Consider the following 16,875-nt stretch of genomic DNA (forward strand, 5'->3'; position numbering starts at 1 on the left):
AAAAGCGCCGCTGGGCCTCGGATTCGAGGCGAGGCTGCTGCAGGCGCAGAGCAGAGCTCGGAGCCCTGATGGGGCACAGGCAGCGCTGCTGCTCCTGTCCCCGGCGGGGCCCTCCTGCCTCCCTCTGGGAGCGGCGGAGGTTTCAGAGCCGCTCCCGCAGCCTCCTGCTCCTCTCCGTGGCTGCGCATCCCTGCGGCAGCGGCGTCTTGCCAGGGCGCATCCCTGTGCCTGATCAGTGCCCAGTGGGATTCCCAGAACCCGGGTTGAGTCCGGCCTGCGCTGGCAGCCTCGTTGGGGTGGTGTGGGAGTGTGAAATAGCAAAGTGGGTCCCCACATTGTCCCTGCAATGCCGAGGAGAGCGGGGTCCTCCCCACCTGTCACAGACCTGCACCCCAAGGCCAAATGTGAGCCTGGATAGCTCAGTTGGGAGAGCATCAGACTTTTAATCTGAGGGTCCAGGGTTCAAGCCCCTGTTCAGGCAGTGGCTTTATCCTTTCTGGGGGCCTGTGGGCAGGAGCAGCATCCCCTCCTGCTGCTGTGGGACCCTGTGGGGGTTGCAGGGTCCATAGAGCACCCTCCCTCCTCCTTTTCCTATCACCAACTCCCCAAGGTGTTCAGAGCTGGCTCCATCCCACCTGAGACCCACACAGTATTGCTGTTCAACCACCCAGTACTCAGAGAGATCTCAACACTTGAAAGGAGGGAGAAGGAGGATGGATAGAAAAGGAACAGCAGAGCTGGAGGGAAGGAAGCCCGGGATGGGCTTGAAATTGGAGGTCAGGGATGGCTCCAGGCTGAGAGTGGGGAAAGCTACTGGGGGCACCCAGAGGCTGAGTGTGGTTGACTCTCAAGGGGATGTGCAGCACCCTCCACCTGCCTTCTGGCATGCCCAGGCCTTCTCTCACCTTTGTGTGTTCATCATCCTTGTCCTTATTCCCATCTGTGCTGCCCTGAGCTCCATTCTGGGCCCCTGCCCACCCCAGCTCAGGCGGATGCTCCCTTAAAGCCACCCCTGGTGGCAGGGAAGCCATCCCTGGCCCCTTGACTGGGGGACAGTGATGTTTCTGCAATGACACTGCACCCACATCAACCCACGAGCTTATTTTATTGTCCTGACAAACTTTGCTTCCCAGCGGCTCCGATCCTTCCAGGCGCATGTGCCACGGCTCAGGCTGAGCTCCGGCCCATGCCTCCGTCGTCATTCATTTCTTGCCAGCAAGAAAACAAAGAGATAATAAATAGGAAGCTTATTTGCAGGGAGGGCCCAGGGGACAGCCTGGGGTCACGGGCCAGGCTGTGCCTGGCCCCGACCAGGGCTGGTGGGGGGGCTGCAGGCAGGACAGCCCAGCCCCGGGCCATGCACACTGTGGGGCTGGGGCACTGAGGAGTCTGGGGAGGATATAGCAATCTCTATTTAATTACATTAAAATAGACTATTTAAAAAAATTATTTCTAGTAGTTAAAAAAGTGTTGTGGTCCATCCCATTCCGGCAGGGTCATGGAGATGTCCCACAGGTTTGGGAACACACTGGCTGGTCTGGGATGGACCCCAGTCTGCTTCACCCTGGGCAGGCCTGTCCAGGGGATGGTCTGTCATAGTGGGCTCCAGGGGCGGGTGCTGGCAGGGCACTGTGCCACCCGCTAGCCCCGCGGCCACCACAGACCAAAGGCAGGGGAGTGGGCGCCCTCCCAGTCCCCACAGCGGGGCCAGTCCCGGGGCCTTAAATGACATGGCAGCAGTTGAACTGCCCCAGTGACAAGAGGCTCTCCTTGGAGCCCGGCCGGAGTTTGAAAGCCAGGGCTTTCTCGCACAGAGGGAACTGCAGGAGCCTGTCCCGCAGGCTGCCCCCCTTGCTCTTGCCCGGGTCCAGCTTGATCACACTCTCTGCGCCCCCTTCAGGGCCTGAGCTCTCCACCGACTGCTGGGCCGGGCTGATCTGTTCCCCCTGGCCTGGGGACGTGTCTGCAGGACTTGGGAGGGTGGCAGGAGTTGTTTCTGCCCCCAGTACCTGGGGAACTTCAGCCGAGCTGCTCTGGGGTGACAGGACGGCTCCCCTTTCCTTGGGGATCTCTGCTGAGGAGCCCCCAGGCTCTGTGTCCTCCTCCCTCCTTGGGGGCTCACCTCCATTTCCCCGCAGCACCAGGGGACCCCGGCCCCCACTCACTCCCTTCCCAGCCCAGGGCATCCCCGAGCGCCCGCCCCGGCCCCCCAGCTCAACCCCCGGCCCCCAGACCTCCCCGCGGCCGGGTGGGCGGTGGGCGCGCAGGAAGGCTCGCATCTGCTCCTGGTTCAGAGAGCTGCTCTTCCTCTCCATTGCGCTGGGCCTCTCCTCCTCCTCCTCGTCCTCCTCTTCCTCCTCACAGATCTGCTGCAGGGCCGGGGTGCTCTTGGTGATGGTGGTGTCAACGGCAGGAACCTTCAGCAGGGTCCCGGTGGGCTGCCGGCCGCCAATGTCCCCTCCAGGGGGCAGCCGGGACCCCCCGGCGAGGCCACCTATCTCCGTGAAGGGCAGGAGGCTGCCGGCGCTGCCCGCAGAGCCAAATGTGTCTGACAAGTTGGGCCTGAGGAAGGGGAGAGAGGTGTCAGTACCCAGCTGGGCAATACAAGGGCTGTGACAAGGAAAAGGACAGGGGACCGGCCAAGACCCTGCACTGAAGACCCAGGATGGGGGGGAGGGTGACACAGGATGGGGGGCAGCAGAGGGGCTCACCTGCTCTGTACCTCCTTGGCCAGGTTGTAAACGAGACTGAGGCGGTGGCCCTGCTTCTCCTGCTTCTCCCTCAGCATCCTCTCCGCCAGCAGGAAATACGTGGCCGTGATGTGGTTGTAGCGGTCGGCTTCCAGCGCCCTGTGTGGGACCAGGGGGTTGCAGCAGCACACAAGGGACATGCTTGGAGGGACCCCCAGAGCCCTTCACTGGGGCTCCCACCCCCACATCCCATCACTCACTCCTGGATGGTGTCCCGATCTGCGATGTTCCCGCACATCATGGCCTGGAGGATGATCTCGTGCTCCTCCTCAGACACGCGCTTGTGGGAGGTGAGGGGCAGCAGGGAGCGGCTGGCAGGGGACGGGTCCACTCCCTGCAGCCACGTGTGGCCCTCGATCTGCTCCAGGGATGCTCGCTGCTTCGGGTCCCGCTGCAGCATCCTGGAAATGAGACTGGGGAAAAGGAGTGACGTTGCAACCCTGCAGCACTATGTGAATCCCAAAGTAAGCAGCTTTGCCTGCTCTCCCCACCTCAGCTCCCAGGCATCTGACAGGGCTGAGGCACCCACCCCGGGGGCAGAAAGTTGGGCTCTGGGGGTACAGTGAGGGGGTGGTGCTCACTCAGCGCACTGTGCCGAGACGTGCGGGGGAATGGTGTAGCGGCAGTCCATGATCATGGTGAGGGTCTCGCTGTCGTTGGCCTCCTGGAAGGGGGGGTGGCCACACACCAGCATGTAGAGGATGACTCCCAGGCTCCAGATGTCTGCAAGAAGCAGCAGCAGCAGTTCAGGTTGCACTCACCATGGCCCAGGACATTCCCTACCCCAGGGACCCTGGGCAGGGATGCCCATCAGTGTTCACTGGGATGTTCCTTGGAGGTTACAGTTCCCAGGTCTTGCCCCATGAACAGGGGGACCATACTCCCACCAAAGCAGGGAAGGACCTTCCCATCCCCACATCCAACCAGGTCTCAAGGGACTTCACCAAAGCAGTTGAGGTGTTATCACCTTGTCCTTGTTATCACCTTGTAGGGACAGGAAGCCCTGAGCTCTGCCCACGCTCCCCGCTCCCCCTCGTCACACAAACACCCATGGCACTGCTTCATGTCATTCCTCAGCTTCCTGATGATTCCCAAACCCCACCACAATGATCCTGGCACTGGGCTGTGCTTTAGGAGACACTACAGCAATCAGAGAGGGACATAGCACCGATCTAGGCTCTCCAGCTGCATGGGGACCAGCTGGAGCAGGATTGCTGCCCTGTCCTGGGACAGGGATGGAGCCAGAAGCATCTTCTCTGGCTCCTCCTGCCCAGCACACAAATTCCTGCAGATGTGCGGGTTTAGGATGCTGAGCACGCCCTGAGGCGCTCCGTTAATACCTTCAGCTGCTTAACTCAAGTGTTCGAAAATTTCTCATCTGCGTCGGTTTTCTCTCTTCATTTCCCTTTGCAGCGCCACCAGCTTATTTTTCTACCGCCTCCATAAGCTATCCCTGTTCTCAACTTGGATCCGCCTTTCCCTGAGCCAACACTGGGCTTTTGCCTTTAAGGGCTCATGTTTTGCTTTGCTAAATCCTCCTGCCCTAATTCCAGCCAGCCAGCCAGCTCGGATCCTGCTTCCCTCCCACGTCCCCTCTGTCACAGCAGAGCTTCCTGGAGCCCCCAGCCCAGCTCCCTGTGCCCTTGGACAGTCTCCCCAGACCCTTGCACCTCCCCTGCACTAGGGGAGGAAGAGCACTGAGAGCCATGGGGAGGAAGTGGTTTTCAGGGCGGGGATGGAGCAAAGGAAACTTTTGGAGCTCCTCCGCCCAAACAGCAGCATCCCGAGCAGATTTCCTTCCTGCCTCGCCCCGCCAAACAACCGCCAGCGCCAGATTGCTGGCAGCTGTATCCTCACACTGCTTCTCCTGGCAGCTGCCACACCAGGCTCGCAGCCTGCTTGGGCTTTTTCCCCTCTCTGGCAACCATCGCTCTATGGGATCTCTGTGGATGCCAGGATGGTCTCTGCAGGGAGGACCCTGCTGTACCAGGGCAGGCCTGGGCAGCCAAGCACCCAAGGGACAGGCTTGTTCCTTGCAGGGACAGCAGTGCCACCATGTGCTCCTAGTGTAAGGGCCCAAGTGGGACATGGTACCCAGCTGGCAAGACCATGCTCCAGGCAAGGGACAGGAGGGAGGCAGGTCCTCAGGGCACCCCTCAGCCCTTACCAACAGCCGGGGCATCGTACTCATCCCCAAGCAGGATCTCTGGTGCCGAGTAGGCCAGGGAGCCACAGCTGGTGGTGAGCATCTTGCCGGGCTGAAAGTGGTTGCTGAAGCCAAAGTCGGTGAGTTTGACCACCCCTTGCTCCTGGAAGAAGACCACGTTCTCGGGCTTGAGGTCGCGGTGCACCACGTGGAGCTTGTGGCAATAGGAAATGGCATGGACGATCTGGGCAAAGTAGTGCTTGGCCCGCGGCTCGGCCAGGCCGCCCTCGTGCCGCATGATGTGGTCAAACATGTCCCCACCGTCGCCCAGCTCCAGGATGAGGTAGAGCTTGGCGTGGGTGTCGATGACCTCGTAGAGGCGCACCACGTTGGGGTGCTGCACCAGCTTCATGCAGCGCACCTCCTGCAGGAGCTGCCCCGCCGCCTCCCCCGCCAGCTTGCTCTTGTCGATCACCTTGACGGCCACGCGCTGCCCAGTGAAGACGTGCCGGGCCAGCTTCACCACTGCGAAGTGGCCCTTGCCCAGCGTGCGCTCCAGGTCGTACAGCCCCGCGATCTTGCCCTCACCGCAGCCCTGTGCCCCGGCCATGGCGGTGCCGTCAGGTGGGGACGGGCATCAGGCGCTGTGGGATGGAGGACATGCTGAGCAATGTGGGGTGAGGGATGGGGTGCTCCCAAATACCAGGTCCCCCAGCACCACTGACACCAGCACTGCCAGGACATCAGGTCCTCAGCAGTCTGGGCACCCCTGACACTCTACCTCCCAGTCCCCATCCCAGGACCTAGACCCCCATCTGTATCCCCATCTCCAGTTCCTAGTACTCTGGAAATCTCAATACTTCCATCTTCTATCTCCTAGGGCATCCCATAATCCCCATGTCCGGGTTCCCAGCATCTTGAGCACTCCAACACCCCACTTTCAATCCCCAGTATCCTGGACATCCCAATACACCCCTCTACTTCCCAGCACCTCAGGACATCCTGATACCCTCTCCTCCAGATGTCCAGAACTGCAGCACGCTGTGCACCCCAATACTCCTGCCTCCAGTTCCTCATCACCCTGAGCAGCCCCATACGCCTTCTCTCCGGGTTCTCAGCAGTCTGAGCACTTCATACTCCTACCTCCAAATCGCCAGCGCCCCTGTCACCCCATACTCCCAGACCCCAACATCCTGGGCACCCCAATAATATCAACCTCCAGGTATTCGGCATCCTGGCTACCCCAATATGCTCAACTCCACTACCCAGCACCTCTTGGCACCCCCACACCTCCATCTCCAGTCCCCAGCACTCCGAGCCACCCCCATAACACCAACCTTCAGGTTTCCAGCACCCCTGTCACTCCCGTATCCCCATCTCCAATCCCCAACATCCCTGCTACCCCCATGCCCTCACCTCCATACCTCAGCACCCTGGGCACCCCCATGCTCCCCCTCTAGCGCCCCGGGCACCCCGATACCCACCCCTGTCACCCGGTGCGCCCCGGCGGAGCCGCACTCACTGGGGCGCGGAGCTGCGACCGCCGGGCTGCGGTGCCCGGGCGCGCCCGCCCCGCTGACGTCAGGGCGGCTCCGGGATCGCGCCTTAAAGGGCCCGGCCCGGCGGGGCTGAGGCCGGGCCATGCTCATCGCACCTCCGGAGAGGCAGCCCCTGGGTACCGCTGCCTTCGGCAGCTCCCGCGGCCCGGCTCGTTACCGCCTGTTTGGGGTAGCGGGGACTCGGTTGGCCTTAGCGGTAACGAGGGCTGGTGATGAGCTAAGTGAGCCGCCCGCCTGCCTTGATGCTTCCAGGAGGAGAGGGAGAGCCCCCAGCCCGGGCTTGTCTCCGGAAGGTCCCTCCTGCCCGGGATGCCCGCTCATGGGCATCTCTGCTGTGCCACTAACCCACTCCATCACCCGCTCCCACCCTCGCTGGAGCCTGAACCACTGAGCTGGGAGCGCAGCTCTGCCCCCCCTTTCCCCCTCGCTTTAAGCCCGTCTTTTCCTGGAAGCGGCCCGGCGAGCGGCCGGCCGCCTCATTTAGCTCGTTACTGGCGATGGGGATGCGCACAAAGCAGATGTTGCTCCTGCAGATTAAAAAGCTCTCAGCGCGGCCGCCCTCGTTCCCGTTAATGTCTTCCCAGAAGTCCTGGCCCGCGGCCCCGTCGGCTGCAAACAGGCCCTAATGAGCTGTGCTGAGGGCTCCGTGCGGGGGCTGCTGTCAGCGGGGACCCGGGCTCCCCAGGGCTGAGGAAAGGAGGAGCTGGGGCTGGATGGGACACTCGGCACCCACCCGGGCCTCGGCAATGGAAAGGGCTGCCAAACCTGCCTCTCACCCCACATGAGTCTGTCCAGGCATGTGGGGTGCAGGAGGCATCCAGGTGCTGTGGCAGTAGATCCTGGCTGGGTGTTGTGCGCTGGGGGACCCATCTGACACATGGCAGATGAACTCCTCACTGGTCCTGTGCCTGCTCAGCCTGTCCCTCAAATGCAGCAGGAACCAGATCATGCCAGGACAGGGGATGTAGGAGCAGAGGGAGCCTGCCAAGAGCCGCAGAGGTGGTGCTGCAGCCAGGAGCAGTGGCTCATGCTCTGCTGATGACGTGCTGGGAGGCCTGAGGGGTCCTCCCAGTCTAGGAAGAACCTGATGAAAGCAGCACCTGGGCTGTCAGCCTTCCCTGCTGGGAATGTCAGAGCCTGCTGAACCCTTCCTATTATGTCTTATTCCCCCAATTCCTCATAGGGCTGAAGCCACTCAAGGCCACAAGTGTTCCCCAAAGGAGCCAGGCTCTAGGGAGATGAAGGTTTTCCAAATAAGACATGAGTAAGAGATGCAGTTAGCACAGGTGGAAACCTGGAGAATCTGCAGATAGTATGTGGTCAGCAGCTGGAGGACTTCTGGAGGCTCTGCACTATGAGTGGATGCTTGCCAGGACATACAGATAGGCAACATTCCCTTTGAAAACCAGTCAAGTTTGGCATGGTTTTGGTGAGGAAATTGTAGCCCTGTTATTTCTGTATTTGGGAACTAGGAGATGTCCTCAGGCTTGGTACTGGAAAGGGAAGTGGGCTGGAAAGGGAAGTGGGTCGCAAGGACAGTGGGGATCACTTCCAAAAAAACCTGGGAGTTTGGAGCTAACAGGGATCTATTCCTTCCTGAAGCTGTGCAAGGCACAAAGCAGGAGTCCCCCCCTCCCATGCATCACCCCACTGGCTGCCTCTCTAGCCAGACAAAGCCCATTTTCCAGAGACTCCCACCTACCTGGTAGTTAGCAAAGTCATGTGGCTACAGCACTTAATTAATAAAAAGCTGATATAAATCCCAGTAAACATGTGGGGAGGAGGACACTGAGGCAGAGAGCGGTAGCAGCGCTTCCAGCAAGCTCAGTGGAGCAGCGGAGAGCAATCCCCCTCTCTGCTGGGAGAGGTCAGTGCTTACCACGGGAAGGGTCTTGGGAGCGTGCGGGATGTGACGCCCATGGCTGTGGGGCTCCCCACAGTGCAGAAGGGTCTCTCCCAGAAAAGAGCTGGGTGGTTTTGTGGGATGGGGAGATGAGGACTGGCCAGCACTGGGCTGCTGGAGCCAGGTTTGGAACCTCAAGGCTGCCCAAGCAGCAGGCACAGGGTTCCAAGGATTTTGCTGACATTTGGTGGATACCACCTCCTGGCCTCTTTCCTTTCGCTCCCTAAGAGGTCACCTACTTTCTAGAGCCTTCAGGCCCCCAAAGCCCACAGCTTGGCCCTACAGCTTCTCCTGTCCCCCAGCAGTGTGTGCTGTGGTCCATCTCCCTGCCTATAGCACTCAGATTCTAGTGCCGCTTCCTGGCTCAGAGCCTGGCAGGAGCTGTGTCAGATGTTTTGGCCACACACTATGCACCTCAGTGGTCTGGTGGCTGCTGTGTGTGGAGCAGAAGAACCTGAACTGATGCAAAACAGATCAAATCTCAGTCCATCCTCTGCTGGTCACCCCTTTCCATGGGGAGATCATGAATGTGCTCACATGTGGAGTGCCCCACAGCACATGACAGAGCTTTGGGGGCTCCTGCTCCCAAATGTCTGTGGGACCAGAAAAAGGCTCTAAAGTCCAAGGGAACAAAGAGCTGGGAGTGGTGGCTGTGCTGGCAGAGGCTGCCCCTCGCTGACACGGCACTTGTCGGGTTAGCGGGGGATGATGGCAGTGGAGGGGACAGGCCAGGCTGCCAGCAGGTGGGCTGATGCCGGCCAGGCCCCTCTGCACAGGTTGTCCCCCAGGACCATGCTGAACGTGCTGCTGCTGTGCTGTGGGCTGCTGCAGGGGATCCAGGCTGTCCTGGATCTCAGGACTGCTGACCTCAGCTGTGGCCACCTGCAGAAGGCGAGCGGCGGGCTGGAGCGGGTGGACAGAGCCCGCCAGGCCAGCCTGCAGCGGAAAGGCAAGGAGGTGTCTGCAGAGCCGGCAGGTGAGTCCTGTGACTGCCTGCTCTTCACTGACCCCACCAGCTGCTCGCTGGAAAACCCAGGGCCCCAAAACTGAACTGGGAATCCCACACCCAGTCAGGGCATCCCCTTAAAGCAGCAGAGTTTCTCCTGGCCCTGGCTAGTGAGAGCAGCCTGGCAGCCCACAGGGAGTGGGGTCTATTTTTCTTGTGGGGACACACCAGCAAAGGGAGAAGAATCAGAGCTGACCCTCCAGCAGCCTCCTTGTGCAGTCTCTCTGTATCTCGCAGGAGCTCTCCCAAGGCTGGGGTTTGAGCAGATGGCCCTGGGGGTCCAAGAAGCTGATGGTGACCTCATGCAGAGAGGCAGCCTGCTGGAACCACAGGTATGGCTCCCTGAGCTTTCTTACAGACACCCCTAAGCACGGGGCAGCATCGGGCCACAGCAGCCTTCCCTCTGTCCCTGGGGCTGGGGGTTTGGAGCCCAGCACGGTGCTGCCTGGGACGGGACTATCTGTCCATCACCTGAGGAGCTGGGTTAAGCTGAGGCTGCTCACACCTGCAAGGGGCTCCAGCACTCAAAGGAGAGTGGTCCAAGCCTGTGCTCCTGTAATCAATTTAAGCTCAAGTGCAGCCCAGGAAGCCTCTGCAGAGCAGGAACTCACTGGGCAGTGCCCTGTGTTGCCTGGCTCAGCCCCTGGTGTCTCTGTTCAGGCAGAAGGCACAGCACCATTTGCTAAAGTCCAGGCTGTGCTTCAAAATAAATGTGTGCAGAAAGGCCTTGAGACACTGTGGGTGAGGCAGCAATGCCTGCAGAGAGTCCACAGTGCTCAGCAGTGATTTCCCACAGAAAATAGAGCCCAGAGTTGAACACGACAGAAACCTCTGCTGCTGGCAATGCCAAGTTTCAGCAGCCACTCTTGGCTCTCTCCCACACAGTTCTTTATTCCTGGGATAAAGGGATCCAGGACCAGCTCTTCCCCTCCTCTTCCTCCTTCTCTCCCCTGCAGGCATCATCCACAGAACTGCAAGCTGAGGGCCGTGAGGAGCGCTCCCCCCGCCGCTGCGTCCGTCTCCTGGAGTCCTGCCTCGGCCACCAGATCCCCTGCTGTGACCCCTGTGCCACCTGCTACTGCCGCTTCTTCAACGCCTTTTGCTACTGCAGGAAAATCAGCACCAACTTCCCCTGCGGCAAGAACTAGCGCCCGTGGGGCTGCCAGCTCCTCGCCCCTGTGTGCGCCTCCTTCTCTGCAGCTCCAATAAACCAGCCCTTTGCAAAAGCCATGGCAGAGTGGGAATGGTGTGACGCGTCCGCTCGGGCTCTCAGGGGGTGGCAGCAAGGTGAGGGTGGCCTGTGCACAGCTGGGCAGTGTCCACACAGCTGACACCCCAGGACACATCCACGTCAAATCAGATGTGCCTCTTCTGGCTGTGTAAGTGCTGTTTCAGCAGCAGGGGCACCCCAGGTGAAGTTCTGGCTATGCTGCTGTTACCCACAAAATCGAGCTCGTTCTTGGTGTGCACCAAGCCCATAATGGCACACTCCAGAGAGACATCGATTGTTTATTTCAGAGCTGCCCCAGCCTGGGTGCTCGGTGCTATTCCACAAATCCAGCCCACTGGATTCCACACCCCACTGCACTTTCTGTGCCATTATTTACACAGAGAAGCTCAGGGTTAGTAACTTCCCAAGGACAGCCCAATTAAGATTGGTTAGTAATTTCCATAGAAATCATGTAACTCCAGGTTAACTTCTACTCATGCTCAGGGGAAGGACCTTCACCTGGGCAGGGTCTTTTTGACCCTGCAGGCGTGATTTTTAGTGTTACCATGAAGATAGCTCAGCTCTAGGATACATGGACCTCGAGTATTTCACCTTGTTAACAACGTACATGTTAACCATCATGTACATACATCACCATCTCGACTTACTACATCCTTAAAGCTTGTTCCAGGATATTCTTGAGTGAGGGGTGCTGGCTGCTGCCTGTTCCACTGATTAGGTCTCTTTTCTTCCTGATTAGGTTTGAAAGTATAGAGAGATCTTACATCAATATAACCTTGTCATATCCCACATTTTGCAACACCTTTACTTAAAAAAAAAAAACAAAAAACAAAAAAAACAACTTAACGGAGCAGCTCTTGGCAAAGCCCTTTAACTGGCTAGGTATTTCCTGAGTAGTAGAAGTGGTATGTCGGCAGTAGGCTACACTGCGAACTTTACTTGTGTCTCCCCCTTCTGCCTGTATGGCTCACGGTGATTTAGGTGCAGCGAAGGGGCGCCTCACTCCAGGGCCACGGCGGGCACGGAGTTATGGCGGCCGCCATCGCCTCAGGCCGTTCCCGCCTCGCAATGGCCGCCGGGAACGGGCCGCGTGACCCGCCGCGAGTCACGTGAGGCGGCGGGCGGTAGCGCTGCCGTCTCGTCGCTGCCGCCATGTCGTGTTTCCCGGAGCTCTATTTCAACGTGGATAACGGGTACCTGGAAGGGCTGGTGCGCGGCTTTAAGGCGGGGGTACTCCGGCAAGGCGATTACGTGAACCTGGTGCAGTGTGAGAGCCTGGAGGGTGAGTAGCGGTGGAGGCCTGAGGCAAGCGGGAACAGCCCCCCCCTCCCGCCATCCTGAGGGGAATGTCCGGGCTGAGGGGAGATGGTGAGGGGCTGTGGGGAGACGAGGGGAGGGAAGGGGCTGCCTGGCAGTGGGGAAAAGAGCCGATAGCGGCGTTTATGAGGAGCTGTTCCCTCTTTACCCCATGGCTGAGGACGCAGTCCGTGTCCCGTCCTGGCCCCCCACCCCGCCCCAGCTGACTCAGTTTCCCGGTCAGCCCGGCCGTGTGATTGCAGCAGCTGATACACTGGTGTGCGGGAACTTGGGCTCCCACTGCTTTCTTGAGGTGGTTTTTCACAGACGTTGCTGGTGAGACGTGTTCATGCCTCCACTCCCTAAAGGGTAGGAAGCCTTTTAAGGCCTGGAATAAGGTTATTGGTATAATCTAAGATCCCTGATATCCATGATTAGTGTTTAAGGAGATCAGGTCACCTAGGAAAGCACCTACTGTTATTGAAGGATCACTAGTGGAAAAAAATCTAGTGCACATCTGAGTAAATTCCCCAGTGAATTATCTGCTGCCTGTGATCTTGAGATCTCTTTTGAGGCTAATTCCGATTTCTAGCCATCATCTTTTTTTCTAGATCAATGTGTATAAACTTGCAGAACCGTGAGGATTTCTTTTTTAATTGTGAGGGTGGTGAGACACCGGCACAGGTTATTCAGAGAAGTGGTGGATGCCCCATTCTTGAAAACATTCAATGCCAGGTTGAATGGAGCTCTAAACAGCCTGGTCTAGCTGAAGATATCCCTGCTCGTTGCAGGCAGTTGGACTACATGGCTTTTGAAGGTCCCTTCCAACCCAAACTATTCTGCAGTTCTGTCATCACCTCTGGTCAGCTCGTCATCTTAATTAGTTGGTGCTAAACTGTTCCTCTGATCAGTGACCTGCTTAGCAGTTTTCACTCCTTGATATACAGAACCTCGACCACAAATCACAAAGATTAAAACTAGGCCTATCTTGAAATAAACTAGAAACACGCGTATCCAGAGATGTTGGTTGTTTTGATCAGTGGAACTAGAATTACTGGATCATTCTTTCCTCTAAAAAAAGTTAGTTAAGTATCAGTTTTATCTAGATAATCATTGCTGAGTGGTTAATTGACATTGACACTTTAGATGAATCCCTGGCCAGCTGAACCCTGGATGCAAGTTACCTGGAGTGAGCAGCTCCAGGTAACAGCAGAATGGGAGCAGAGTGCTGTGTTGTGCTCCAGTCTCTACCTTAAAAATCCCCAATATATTTTTACTTGGGATAGAAGCTCATTTTCCACTTTTCCTTTTTTTCAGCTCTTTGCTTGCAGCAGTCACTGTAATTCCTGCTGTGGAGCCCAGAGCCTGAAAGAGAGCAGTGGGAGTGACTTCTCTCTTGGTAGTCACAAGTCTCAGCATGCCCTGAACTGTGACTTTTTCACCTTTCCTGCAGATAACTTCCTCTTTGGAGTCTTTCTGTACTTGGAGCTTCTCTTTTCTCTCCATTTCTTGGTTTCGAAACCAAGCTGCTTAAACCTAGTTCTCCCTTGGAGTGGTGTTGGCTGCATTTGGATGAGTCACATTGGAGTTCCTGTATGTTTGTCATGGTATTGTTGCTGTTCTGTCCCCAGCAGCTCTCTGGTGGTGGCAGCTGCTGTGCTCTTGGTCATGCTTCATGCAGAACCTGAAGACTCTTCCAAATTCACTGCCCCTCTTGTTACTCCTTCACTTGGCTCGCCGTGCCCCTGCTTAGCATGCTTTTGGAGAGGGATTTTTCTTCAAAGGAGCATTGTTCTTTATTACTTACATGGGTCTCTGGTCAAATGGTTTCTTTCCTCTGTCCTTTTAGTGCTGATTTTCCCATTCCAGTCCTTGTTTTCTGTGCTTCACAGACTTTTAACGTGTTTCTTTCCCTCACAGATGCTCATCTGCACTAAATCCAGGCAGTGGCTGATGTATTAACAGCCAAAATAAGTACTGGGGCATAAATTACTGATAATTCTTCTCTACTCTCTGTTTAGTCTTTGCTGCTGCCTCTCACGTGTCTGGCTCTGCAGTTAGTCCCAGTCCTGGAGCAGGTGGTTGTCTTGGCCATAGAGAAATCCTGAAGGACCAAGGCTGTTCTGGCCCTGGGAATTGAATATCTGGCTGCTTGGAGGGCGTTGTGCTTCCAGGTCTGAAATGCCGCTCCCTCTGGTGTGCCCAGATCAGTCTGGAAGCATAAAGGGATTGACTTGTCGGCTTCAGGACTTAGGCTGGCAGTTCAGTGCTGCTGGAAGGGAGGAAATCATGCTTTTCTGCATGATCCCCCGTTGTCTCTGCTTGTCTGATCACAAAGTAATCTGATCCAAGCTCTCCCTTGTTGAGTCAGAAACAGAGAGCCAAATGGGCTGTCTGTGGTCAGGCAGACTCCTGAGCTGGCCATAAGAAGTGCAGAAAAACATGGCCAGGATTGAGGGTGTGTGTGTGAGAGAGCTGTTTTGGTTTAAGCTTTCTCTTAAACTCTTTAGCAATAACACGTTTAATCCCTTCTTTCAGCTCCAAAAGTCTTGGTGCTCTGGTTATTTCTCAGCCGAGGCCCTGTGCAGTACACATGAGCTGGGAACTTTGGAACCTGCCTGGTGGTCGCTGTCATATCCAGTTCCTGCTTCTGACACAAGGTGTCAGTGAAGGACCTGAAGCTGCTTTCCTCTGCTCCAGTGCTGTGAGCACGGATCTCTGCTTGCGTGGAATCTGTTTGGGGCAACCAAACTTAGGAGTCACCCAGATTTCTACTGTCAAAAGATTGGTGAGTCATCTACAGCTCTTCAAGCTGTGATGGCCTGTCAGAGGTGTGATGTTCTATCAGAAAAAAGAAAAGCTGTTGATGCAGTTGAACAGTAGTGATGCTTTTAAAGCAGCAGAGTTCAGTTTGGGACTGGAATGTAGGTTATCAACTGGCTTTACTGTTGGTCTGCAAAGCTCCCTTCTGCAAAAAGCATGCAGGGCCCAAGAAGTGCACAAAAGCATCTTGAACCAGGAGCATCTTTACCCTTAGGTCAGTGTTCATGCGCCTTCTATTGCTGCTACTTCTTCTTGCTTCCACAGCAACAGTGTAGAAAGCTGCTTTCTTTCTGACTTGCCAGTGTTGTAGAGGTGGTTGGTGGGTGAAATCCAGCAGCAGGATGTGTCACTTTCTAGCTGGGTGATAAGGCTGGGGAGTGGCAGGGAATTGGCTCAGGCTTGTGGGCCTCTTTTGGGAGAGGTTTTATGGAGACTATCTCAGCACCACCACTCTGTGGGTGCTTGTGCCTCTGTCTGTGCGTTGGCTCAGCTGGGAACTGGGATGCCTTGTAAACAGTGGTGTGCACTTGGAGGAGTGGGATCTGTCCATGGATTTTGTTTTCTGTGCAGCAGGCTGCATGCAGTATGGGCTTTTGTTTTCATTGTCCCAGGAATCTTGTTTCTCCCCTGCAGGCTGCCATTGCTTTGAGGTGTTCAGCACATCTCCTTTCATGAGAGAAGAGCAAGGGAGGTTGTGCTACCTGTCTCTTTTCCATTTTGTCACTGTGGCCCTGGAATTTAGGCCCCAAGAAGGCTGGAGTGAGGCTTTTCTTTCAGCATGACCACATGGGCAGTGTAGGGGTGTTGCAGAGCTCTAGACTGACTTTTCAAGAGTGCTTTTGGTGGAGCTCATGATATTCCCCTGTGTGAAGGGGGAACAGCATAGATCCTTTTCTGTGCAGCTCCTTTACTGTACTACCAAGTAAGGACAGGCCACTTGATGGTCCCAAGACGTGGCCATGTTTAGATCCATCCTGAGCTCTGAGAGTGGTTCAGTCTGAACTCAGGGGCTGTAGAAGCCAGACCTTAATGTGCTGGGGACCTTTCATTGTCATTCACACAATGATGATTTGTCACTCTCCTGACATCTTGGAGCCCTGTGTGAAAAGCTGACGCCTGTGTGTTGGGACTGTGCAGCAGGACTGACCCCTGGCCCCAAGAGCTTTCTCCTCCCAGAGGAGGTAGAGTCTACAAGCAAGGTGAGATCTGAGGAAAGTACAGACCATTTCTGTCCTCCAAATGCTGACTTCTCATGTAGCAACAGAACAGTGTCCAAAATGCTGTCCTGCTAATTTTGGTGCTTTGTCCTGCATCCTGTATGGGTGTAACCATTGGCTGTGGCTGTTTCATCAACTGTCTTGTTAAATCAAGCTTCAGGAAAACATCGTTTATTGGAAGAATGATGGCACTTCCATAGCCTGCTAGATCATGGTGGCAAACAAACACTGTGGTCACTGGCTTCCTGCAGGGTTCAGCAGAGGCTCTTTGCTGTTTGTTCTGGCCTCCTTTACCAGGCAGAGACCTGCTTCATAGCTTCTCCTAGCTAAACTTCAAGCAGCAGCTGAGCTCAGCTTCTCAGTACTGGTGCAGCTTCAGCCCTTGTTTGGGTCCTGCCCCTTGTTAGATGATGATGGTGTCTGGGTTTCCTGGCAGGTATTACTGCTCGGCAGCCAGTCAGTGCTTTCATCTTGTTTTTCCTCAGCTGTCAGCTCCTGCAGCATGAGACCTGTTTTCTGCCCTGTTTGTTTTAGTTTCTCAGTGATTTGTTGCCTCTCCCTTAACCCCTGCACTAGGTGCTGGGCTGTTGTCCTGCACTGGGCCTCTGAGGTTACAGAGGGACTTAGAGCAGTCTGCTTGTGGAGGGGGAAAAAAGCTTATTGTGGATGCAGGAAGATGAGGAGGGGTTACCTTGCCTTTTGGACAGATTAGGAAGGGGCTGCCTAGTCAAGGGGCTCCTCATGGAACATGACCTGGCTGTGCTGAGTTTGAAGCTCTGAGTGGAGCGAGTTCAGTCCCAGGAAGGGATGGACTAGAAACACAGGCTGCTCTTTGGTGCTGAGGGCATCTCAAACTGGTGAAAAGTCGTGAGATACTGGTGGAGGAAAGAGCCAAAGATGATGCTTCTCTGTGTCTAACTGTGGCTCAGATGAATTTGCTGCCT

At 56.3% G+C, this 16,875-nt stretch overlaps 3 protein-coding genes and 1 non-coding gene across 10 annotated transcripts in view; 3 read left to right on the top strand and 1 right to left on the bottom strand.

The window, feature by feature from the left end:
• The first annotated feature begins 408 nt into the window (after positions 1-408).
• On the top strand, positions 409-481 carry TRNAK-UUU (transfer RNA lysine (anticodon UUU)). The gene has a single exon. It is a non-coding gene; the product is annotated as a tRNA-Lys (tRNA).
• Positions 482-1,086: 605 nt separating this feature from the next.
• Positions 1,087-11,639, bottom strand: LOC128812924 (SNF-related serine/threonine-protein kinase-like). Of its 5 annotated transcripts, XM_053987607.1 has the most exons (7): positions 11,443-11,639; positions 11,243-11,326; positions 4,918-5,540; positions 3,332-3,473; positions 2,951-3,163; positions 2,712-2,849; positions 1,087-2,562 (listed from the first exon to the last, which is right to left on the bottom strand). In XM_053987607.1, the coding sequence occupies exons 3-7, from the start codon at positions 5,504-5,506 to the stop codon at positions 1,722-1,724; spliced, it is 1,923 nt and encodes a 640-aa protein (XP_053843582.1). In that variant the 5' UTR covers positions 5,507-5,540; positions 11,243-11,326; positions 11,443-11,639; the 3' UTR covers positions 1,087-1,721. The 5 variants fall into 5 exon arrangements, with proteins under 5 accessions (XP_053843582.1, XP_053843585.1, XP_053843583.1 ...); XM_053987610.1 differs by lacking the exon at positions 11,443-11,639 and having other exon boundaries at positions 11,243-11,378; XM_053987608.1 differs by lacking the exons at positions 11,243-11,326; positions 11,443-11,639 and adding an exon at positions 6,419-6,612.
• AGRP (agouti related neuropeptide) lies at positions 7,955-10,919 on the top strand. Of its 3 annotated transcripts, XM_053987614.1 has the most exons (4): positions 7,955-8,322; positions 9,135-9,334; positions 9,584-9,696; positions 10,321-10,919. In XM_053987614.1, exons 2-4 carry the CDS (start codon positions 9,151-9,153, stop codon positions 10,510-10,512), a joined length of 489 nt encoding a protein of 162 aa, XP_053843589.1. In that variant the 5' UTR covers positions 7,955-8,322; positions 9,135-9,150; the 3' UTR covers positions 10,513-10,919. The 3 variants fall into 3 exon arrangements, with proteins under 3 accessions (XP_053843589.1, XP_053843587.1, XP_053843588.1); XM_053987612.1 differs by lacking the exon at positions 7,955-8,322 and having other exon boundaries at positions 8,845-9,334; XM_053987613.1 differs by lacking the exon at positions 7,955-8,322 and having other exon boundaries at positions 8,845-9,334; positions 9,602-9,696.
• A 71-nt stretch (positions 11,640-11,710) lies between the features above and the next one.
• The window catches only part of ATP6V0D1 (ATPase H+ transporting V0 subunit d1), a 34,720-nt gene continuing 29,555 nt past the window's right edge, over positions 11,711-16,875 (top strand). Inside the window, exon 1 of the mRNA XM_053987131.1 lies at positions 11,711-11,877. Coding sequence (XP_053843106.1) covers positions 11,748-11,877 — 130 coding nt within the window. The 5' untranslated portion in view covers positions 11,711-11,747. The remainder of the gene's footprint in view (positions 11,878-16,875) is intronic.

Source organism: Vidua macroura, chromosome 11 (assembly GCF_024509145.1).
Source record: "Vidua macroura isolate BioBank_ID:100142 chromosome 11, ASM2450914v1, whole genome shotgun sequence".
NCBI classification, from domain to species: domain Eukaryota; kingdom Metazoa; phylum Chordata; class Aves; order Passeriformes; family Viduidae; genus Vidua; species Vidua macroura.

Excerpts from the sequence above, each read along its gene's own strand:
- LOC128812924 (XM_053987607.1), bottom strand. The coding sequence starts at position 5,506 with ATGGCCGGGGCACAGGGCTGCGGTGAGGGCAAGATCGCGGGGCTGTAC. Across the intron at positions 2,850-2,950 it reads GATCGGGACACCATCCAGGA|GGCGCTGGAAGCCGACCGCT; the intron begins GTGAGTGATGGG and ends GGTCCCACACAG. Across the intron at positions 2,563-2,711 it reads GCCAAGGAGGTACAGAGCAG|GCCCAACTTGTCAGACACAT; the intron begins GTGAGCCCCTCT and ends CCCCTTCCTCAG.
- AGRP (XM_053987612.1), top strand. The coding sequence starts at position 9,064 with ATGATGGCAGTGGAGGGGACAGGCCAGGCTGCCAGCAGGTGGGCTGAT. Across the intron at positions 9,335-9,583 it reads GGTGTCTGCAGAGCCGGCAG|TCTCTCTGTATCTCGCAGGA; the intron begins GTGAGTCCTGTG and ends CTCCTTGTGCAG. Across the intron at positions 9,697-10,320 it reads GCAGCCTGCTGGAACCACAG|GCATCATCCACAGAACTGCA; the intron begins GTATGGCTCCCT and ends TCTCCCCTGCAG.